Source organism: Nerophis lumbriciformis, linkage group LG25 (genome assembly GCF_033978685.3).
Source record: "Nerophis lumbriciformis linkage group LG25, RoL_Nlum_v2.1, whole genome shotgun sequence".
Classification (NCBI taxonomy): domain Eukaryota; kingdom Metazoa; phylum Chordata; class Actinopteri; order Syngnathiformes; family Syngnathidae; genus Nerophis; species Nerophis lumbriciformis.
In genome coordinates this window covers 15129911-15138554 of record NC_084572.2, presented here as the reverse complement: position 1 = coordinate 15138554, position 8644 = coordinate 15129911, and the positions used below count along the sequence as shown (strand labels likewise).

The 8644-nt window shown below is 39.9% G+C and overlaps 1 protein-coding gene across 2 annotated transcripts; it reads left to right on the top strand.

Annotated features, from left to right (window-relative positions):
• The first annotated feature begins 1980 nt into the window (after positions 1–1980).
• Positions 1981–8470, top strand: LOC133622004 (uncharacterized). 2 transcript variants are annotated; one of them, XM_061984514.1, is made up of 3 exons: positions 1981–2227; positions 5309–5573; positions 7706–8470. In XM_061984514.1, exons 1-3 carry the CDS (start codon positions 2199–2201, stop codon positions 8375–8377), a joined length of 966 nt encoding a protein of 321 aa, XP_061840498.1. In that variant the 5' UTR covers positions 1981–2198; the 3' UTR covers positions 8378–8470. The 2 variants fall into 2 exon arrangements, with proteins under 2 accessions (XP_061840498.1, XP_061840499.1); XM_061984515.1 differs by having other exon boundaries at positions 1984–2156.
• Positions 8471–8644: the final 174 nt, after the last annotated feature.

Genomic DNA, 8644 nt, shown 5'->3' with positions numbered 1-8644 from the left:
TGGACAAATGCGGTGTACATTTGTAAACTCTTATTTTATTTAAATGATAAAATAAACATTTTGTGTGGAGGGTGGCAGTGTGAAGCGTTCACGGGTATTTATTGTCCAAAGTTTTAGAACATATGTATTATTAACGTCACAGACAACAAATCCAATCCAATCCAATCCACTTTATTTGTATAGCACATTTAAACAACAGGAATGTTTCCAAAGTGCTGCACAACAATATTAAAAACAATATTAAAATATTATCCTTAGCTCCACCATTGACTGAATAAAAAAAAAAAAAAAAAAAAAAATATAAAACCAATATCAAAACAATATCAAAATAAATATGATTAAAAAAGGTTTTTAAAGGGTAAAACCAATTAAAACAATAAATAGAAATCAAAATTTTAAAAACACAGAGGACCACACAACTCACATAGTGTTAAAAGCCAAAGAATAAAAGTGGGTATTAAGACGAGGCTTAAAACAATGAGACTCACTGACTTTGGCTCATTTTCTGTGAAGAACATATATCAGAATACATATTTAATGACCACACACCATACACCCCCCGCCCCTACACATTTCTATTACATATAAGATGTCTGGGTCCACTGGACCCGGGGCTAATAGAAGTGTGGAAATTGATGTTCTGTGTACCACACACACACACACACACACACATACACACACACACACACACACACACACACACACACACACACACCCACACACACACACACAGCAGGCCTAGATAGGAGGAGGACAGAGTGTAGGTACACCAGAGGGTCAAATGTGCGAGAAAATGAGAGCAGACAGTGTTGACAAACAATGTTGCAACCTTATGTGGGAACCGCAGGTGCAGAAACACAAAAGAAGAATCCCTGTGGGATGCAGAAACTGGCAGATAAATTTTCCGTGCAACGTTCATATTGTTGTTACTATGCCAGCGTTTGTGGGTCTGATGGACCCGTTGCATTTTGTGGCTTTTAATGCCTCACAATCAAACACTTTTATGTTAAAATACTGAACAGATGTTTATTGGGATAAGGTAAACATCTGTTCAGTATTTCAACATAAAAGTGTTGTTTTTATCCTTCTTTGTGGGGACAATTTAAGTGGACCCCGACTTAAACAAGTTGAAAAACTTATTCGGGTGTTACCATTTAGTGGTCAATTGTACGGAATATGTACTTCACTGTGCAATCTACTAATAAAAGTTTCAATCAATCAATCAAACATTGTTGATTGTAATGTCATGTTCGGATGTACATTGTGGACGCTGTCTTTGCTCCACAGTAAGTCTTTGCTGTCCAGCATTCTGTTTTTGTTTACTTTGCAGTTTTAGTTTGGTTCTGCATAGCCTTTCCTAAGCTTCAATGCTTTTTCTTAGGGGCACTCGCCTTTTGTTTATTTTTGGTTTAAGCATTAGATACCTTTTTACCTGCACACTGCCTCCCACTGTTTTCTACATCCACAAAGCAATTAGCTACCGACTGCCACCTACTGATATGGATGAGTATTACACGTTTACTTTGCCGAGCTCCAGACAGCACCGACACTCAACAACAACACATCATTTGCAGACTATAATTACAGGTTTGCAAAAAAAAAAATATTTAACCCAAATAGGTAAATTTAGATAATCTCCCACGGCACTCCAGACTGTATCTCACGGCACACTAGTGTGCCGCGGCACAGTGGTTGAAAAACACTGTCTTAGGCATTGTGACGTTTGAAAACACGTGATGCCATGGCTGATTTGAGGACAATCCAAAAACCCACTTCTAAATATAAACAATACTTTTTAACAGGAGTTCCGTGGTGTAGCAGGCATTTTAAAAGTTAAGGTAAAATATTATTTTTTAATAATAATTCCAGTTCAGTTTGCGTTATATTTACGTTTTCGTGTGTTGTACTTTTACGAAAGTACATGAAAGCATTGTGCTACATCGCTTCAATCCTCCAGGGGGCGATGAAGGCATTTAAAACCAAAATAAACTGTAAAGAAGAGTGACGTCAGCAGTATATTTTGTCGGGAAAATGCAGTTTTCACTTCCTATTGTTTGACTTGAAGTGACGAAAGTGGCTCGGTTGTGTTTCGTGTTGGTTGCTCTTTGTGCCTTTTACGCCACATTATCCAACAAGCCGAAAGCAACACATAACAGGTCGGTTTAAATTTCTCCCCCTATTCACACACGTCGTCGTACATGCAGTTCAGCAGGTGTTTCATCAGCAGGTACGCTAGTTTAGTCACTAATGTGTGCAACTTTCTATTAAGGCAGTCAAGAGCGAAGCTTGTTTGGTCATCAACATGCGCCTTGATTCAGGTTTTTTGAATGGTGTACTTTTTTTAGGGTTCATATCTTCGTTTTATCTTTTGGCTTATTTCATACTTCAAATATTTATTATAGTCAACTTTGAAGCTCTAACAATGTACAACTGAAAACTTAGCAAGCTGGTTAAAAGTAGAGATGTCCGATAATGGCTTTTTTTTGCCAATATCCGATATTCCGATATTGTCCAACTCTTAATTACCGATATCAGCCGATACCGATATATACAGTCGTGGAATTAACACATTATTGTGCCTAATTTTGTTGTGATGCCCCGCTGGATGCATTAAACAATGTAACAAGGTTTTCCAAAATAAATCAACTCAAGTTATGGAAAAAAAAATGCCAACATGGCACTGCCATATTTATTATTGAAGTCACAAAGTGCATTATTTTTTTTAACATGCCTCAAAACAGCAGCTTGGTATTTGGGACATGCTCTCCCTGAGAGAGCGTGAGGAGGTTGAGGGGGGCGGGGTTGAGATGGGGCGGGGGGGTGTATATTGTAGCGTCCTGGAAGAGTTAGTGCTGCAAGGGGTTCTGGGTATTTGTTCTGTTGTGTGTATGTTGTGTTACGATGCGGATGTTCTCCCGAAATGTGTTTGTCATTCTTGTTTGGTGTGGGTTTACAGTGTGGCGCATATTTGTAACAGTGTTAAAGTTGTTTATACGGCCACACTCAGTGTGACCTGTATGGCTGTTGACCAATTATGCTTTGCATTCATTTGTGTGTGTGAAAAGCCGTAGATATTATGTGACTGGGCCGACACGCAAAGGCAGTGCCTTTAAGGTTTATTGGCGCTCTGTACTTCTCCGTCTTAAAAAGTCATACATTTTACTTTTTGAAACAGATACCGATAATTTTGAAACCGATAATTTCCGATATTACATTTTAAAGCATTTATCGGCCGATGATATCGGCAGTCCGATATTATCGGACATCCCTAGTTAAAAGCAGTCATTGATTCCGAATGCTTCGTCAATAATCTCCAGCATCCTCCTACCTATTGACCTTTTTATTTGTATTTTTTATAAACCTTTATTTACAATATTAAACAATTACAAACAAGCAAAGAAACAATGATAATCAAAACAAGAACAGAAACCGTACAATACAGTGCCAGGGGGTTGTAAACTCAATAAAGCAACTAAAAGTAGAATGCAAACTATATATATGTAGCAATGTGTAAAGCCATAGGCTCACACAAATTCGGTAAATAATCCAAATTTGGAACACAGCATCATAGTTTTCACAGCTTTTTGGTTGTTAGAGGTAGAAAGTAGTGTTGTACCCATACCAATATTTTGGTACCTGTACCAAAATTATTTCGATACTTTTCTATATAAAGGGGACCACAAAAAATTGCATTATTAAATCTTACAGTACGTTAAACATGTTTCTTGTTGCAAGTTTGTCCTTAAATAAAATAGTTAACATACAAGACAACCTGTCTTTTAGTAGTAAGCAAGCAAACAAAGGCTCCTAATTTAGCTGCTGACATATGCAGTAACATATTGTGTCATTTATCATTCTATTATTTTGTCAACATTATTAAGGAAAAGTGGTAGAAAATGATTAATCTACTTGTTCATTTACTGTTAATATCTGCTTACTTTTCTATCTACACTTCTGTTAAAATTTAATAATGACTTATTCTTCTGTTGTTTGGATGCTTTACATCAGTTTTGAATGATACCACAAATTTGGGTATCAATCCGAAACCAACCTTCTCAGTGGCCTAGGAGTTGGAGTGTCCGCCCTGAGATCGGTAGGTTGTGAGTTCAAATCCCGGCCGAGTCATACCAAAGACTATAAAAATGGGACCCATTACCTCCCTGCTTGGCACTCCGCATCAAGGGTTGGAATTGGGGATTAAATCACCAAAAATGATTCCCGGGCGCGGCCACCGCTGATGCTCACTGCTCCCCTCACCTCCCAGGGGGTGCTGAAGGGTGATGGGTCAAATGCAGAGAATAATTTTGCCACACCTAGTGTGTGTGTGTGTGTGTGACAATTATGGGTACTTTAATTTCAAGTAGTTACAGGATCATACATTGGTCATATTCAAAGTCCTCATGTCCTCAGTTTATAAATATGATATACATTTAAAAAAAAAGAAGATGTGATGATAAAAAATATCGACTTAATCATAATATCGACTAGATACGCTCCCGTACGTGGTATCATTACAGTGGATGTTAGGTGTGGATCCACCAATGGCGTTTGTTTACATTTTGACGCCGGTGAGCTACGGTGTGTAGTGAAGCATGTTTAGCTATTCCTCGTCCTGCAGGGATGATACTTGTAAGAAATTTACTTTATTTGTCGCCATGGAGACGAGGATTTGGGATTTAGAAGTAGCTAAAACACTGCAGACTGTGGATGGACGTGAGCCATGTCTTAAAGCACCTCTTCCTGAGGGCGTTTCAGTTACTTCACCTTTATCCTTAGTTTTTAAGCCAAAATGCGTCCGTTCTCCCTTTTCTGTCTACACACTGTGTCTGCTTGTAAGTACTCTGTGATTGTGCATTGCCGAACATGCTCGTCTGCTCTTAATACCAGCAATGTCACGCCGTGACAACGAAGGGGGCGCGGGAGGGTGGTGGACCGGTACTTTTCAGAGGCGGTATAGTACCGAATATGATTGATTAGTATCACGATACTATACTAAAAGCGGTATACTGTACAACCCTAGTAAAAAGCGTTTTAAAGTAAAGTTCTAATTCTTCTTTAAAGGTACAAAAAAGAGGTCGGGTATTGAGAAACTTACATTTATGGCTAAACAACTTAGCCAATAGTATAATGAGGTTGCAAAGGTTAAATTCCTTTTAAAACATTTCTCATACTGTGTATATCCAAATAGCACATCTTTAAACCAAAGCACAAATTTGTCATGAATATAGTCCAGGATGAAACGACCGATGCTCTGCCATAGTGACCGAGTGCTTTCACAAGTCCAAAATCCTACCTATTGACTCCACAGCATGTCCGCCAATCTCCCCCGTCATATTATCTGGGAGTCGGAGCGCCTGGTGGCCTACCTCCACCCCCGCCCTTGGACGCCCGGCTGTGTGATCCTGGAGCGCCGCACGCCCCGAACGCTGGCAGGAAGCATCTTCCACCTGGAGGAGGCCGAGTATCTTTCCTGGATGCTGGGGGCGAGAGATGTGGCGAAGCTGCTGTGCGACAAGCTCCTGGTGCAGAGGTGCGCGCTGGTGGCCAGACCGCTTGTGGATAAACCTGCTCAGGTGTGCACTTATCAATTAGTGGTTAGGAACGACCCCTTATCTTTTAAATCAGGGAGTCAAACTCATTTCAGATCGGGGGCCACATTGAGAAAAATCTACTCCCAAGTGGGCCGGATTGGTAAAATCACGGCACGATAACTTAAAAATAAAGACAAATTCAGATAGTTTTCTTTGTTTAAAAATAGAACAAGCACAAATGTACAAATCATAGTGTTGTTGTTTTTTTACACTTACATGGTGCGATTAATCATTTGTCGTTGTTTATATTTTCTGAATAAATTACTGTATTTTTCGGACTACAAGTCGCAGTTTTTTTCATAGTTTGGCCGGGGGTGCCGACCTATACTCAGGAGCGACTTATGTGTGAAATTAACACATTACCGTAAAATATCAAATAATATTATTTAGTTCATTCACGTAAGAGACTAGACGTTTAAGATTTCATGGGATTTAGCGATTAGGAGTGACAGATTGTTTGGTAAACATATAGCATGTTCTATATGTTATAGTTATTTGAATGACTCTTACCATAATATGTTACGTTAACATACCAGGCACCTTCTCAGTTGGTTATTTATGCCTCATATAATGTACACTTATTCAGCCTGTTGTTCACTATTCTTTATTTATTTTAAATTGCCTTTCAAATGTCTATTCTTGGTGTTGGGTTTTATCAAATACATTTCTCCCAAAAATGCGACTTATACTCCAGTGCGACATATATGTTTTTTTCCTTTATTATGCATTTTCGGCCGGTGCGACTTATACTCCGGAGCAACTTATACTCCGAAAAATACGGTATGTGATAAATGTTCGTCAGTCAACTCATTGGTGTTAATTTGCAATGTATGAAGTTAAAAAAAATTATATCAAAATCAAATTACAGGATGTTATTTATGTATAGTTTGATCATTTTCCTCGACTGATGTACTAACATCATGTGGTTTATTATGTACATATGTAGCAGCATCTACAAAGATACAAATAATTGCTATTTTGCCATCCAGGGGACACATTTAGAACAGATGTTTCTTTCATTCAAAAATTTCAGGTACATTTTTATACTTAGCAAACTTATTCCGCGGACCGGTTTTATCTGGCCCGCGGGCCTGATCCGGCCCTCGTGCCGTACGTTTGACACAAGGGATGTTATTATTGGCCGATAAATGCTTTGAAATGTAATATCGGACATTATCGGTATCGGTTTCAAAATGATCGGTATCTGTTTCAAAAAGTAAAATGTATGACTTTAAAACGCCGCTGTGTACACGGACGTAGGGAGAAGTACAGAGCGCCAATAAACCTTAAAGGCACTGCCTTTGCGTGCCAGCCCAGTCACATAATATCTACGGCTTTTCACACACTCACAAGTGAATGCAAGGCATACTTGATCAACAACCATACAGGTCACACTGAGGGTGGCCATATAAACAACTTTAACACTGTTACAAATATGCGCCACACTGTGAACCCACACCAAACAAGAATGACAAACATTTCAGGGGAACATCCGCACCGTAAGACAACATAAACACAACAGAACAAATACCCAGAACCCCTTGCAGCACTAACTCTTACGGGACGCTACAATATACACCCCCGCCCCCACCTCAACCTTCTAATCCCAAATTCCAAGCTGCTGTTTTTAGGCATGTTTAAAAAAAAAAAAAGCACTTTGTGACTTCAATAATAAATATGGCAGTGCCATGTTGGCATTTTTTTTCATAACTTGAGTTGAAGTTGTCTTATTTTGGAAAACCTTGTTACATTGTTTAATGCATCCAGCGGGGCATCATAACAAAATTAGGCATGATAATGTGTTAATTCCACAACTGTATATATCGGTATCGCTTGATATCGGAATTGGTAATTTAAGAGTTGGACAATATCGGAATATCGGGAAAAAAGCCATTATCGGACATCTCTATTTGACACCCCTGTTTTAAATGGAAATATGTTCCAGAGTCAGTTATTAAACCTGTAGTAAGAGTGGGAGTATATAACTAACGCAAAAAGTTGACTCAATAGTTCTGCTGTTTGCAATTAGATGATCTGTAATAGTGTCAATAAGTAAGACCTATTTACTACCAGTTCTTAAACAGTGTTTAAATGTTCCGATTGTTACTCATCAGATTCGAGTTGTCCCCCTCCACGGCCTGGATGCACAGTGGCAGCCCCTCCTGGCAGGGGAGGAGGAGCACAATTCTCATGACCCAGGCTACACCACCTCCAAAACAGCGCCACGATGGAGCGACTCCCACCTAACTGAAATTCAATCCCGGATCCGAGCCAAACTCCCAAACCCAGACGCTCCACCCAATCTCACCTTCCTGGGGGACAACCAGCTCCACCCCGGCCTCTTCCCCCGCATCGTTCGGGGCGAGGAGCCACAGTGGCGAGTGTGGGAGGACGAGGGTCACGTGTCCTTTCTCACCCCGTTCCCCAATGCTCCTGGCTTCACTGTGCTCGTCCCACGCCGGCCCTTGACGTCAGACATATTTCGTCTTGATAAGAGCGACTACGAGGGGCTGGTGGTGGCCGCCCGGAAGGTGTCTCATCTTCTGGAGAAGGGTTTAGGTGCCTGGGGAGTTGGGCTAATATTTGAGGGGTTTGAGATAGACTATGCTCACGCAAAGCTAATACCGCTGCTGCAGCTACCGTCTTCCACGGAGAAAGACCATGCCGCTGCGTCCGGAAATCACCGGTTCTATCCCTTGTACCCTGGTTTTGTCACATCAGAAGACGGGCCTGAAGCTTCCTTGGAGAGTTTGGATAAGATGCATGCCAAAATTACCCAGAAGTGATAAAACATTCAACATGGAAGTTATCATTAAAATACCTTTTTTTTTTTGTAATCATTCAACATTGAGATACTGATTAAAATATATATTTCTGTAGTTTAGTTTAGTCTTTATTTGAAGGGACAATGCACAGAAACATTAAGCTCAAAGACTGATATGTTCTGTACCAGATTAGCTAAATAGCTGTCTAAATAGCTCATTTCCATCTGCAGTGCCTGGCTACCTAAATTAAAGGGATACAAAAATCATGCAATAAAATTATGACAATAA

What these genes read in the sequence shown, in the direction of transcription:
- LOC133622004 (XM_061984514.1), top strand. Translation starts at nt 2,199, where the DNA reads ATGCAGTTCAGCAGGTGTTTCATCAGCAG. An exon ending in AGCAGGTGTTTCATCAGCAG is followed by an intron (nt 2,228 to 5,308) that starts GTACGCTAGTTT and finishes TTGACTCCACAG; the next exon opens with CATGTCCGCCAATCTCCCCC. An exon ending in TTGTGGATAAACCTGCTCAG is followed by an intron (nt 5,574 to 7,705) that starts GTGTGCACTTAT and finishes GTTACTCATCAG; the next exon opens with ATTCGAGTTGTCCCCCTCCA.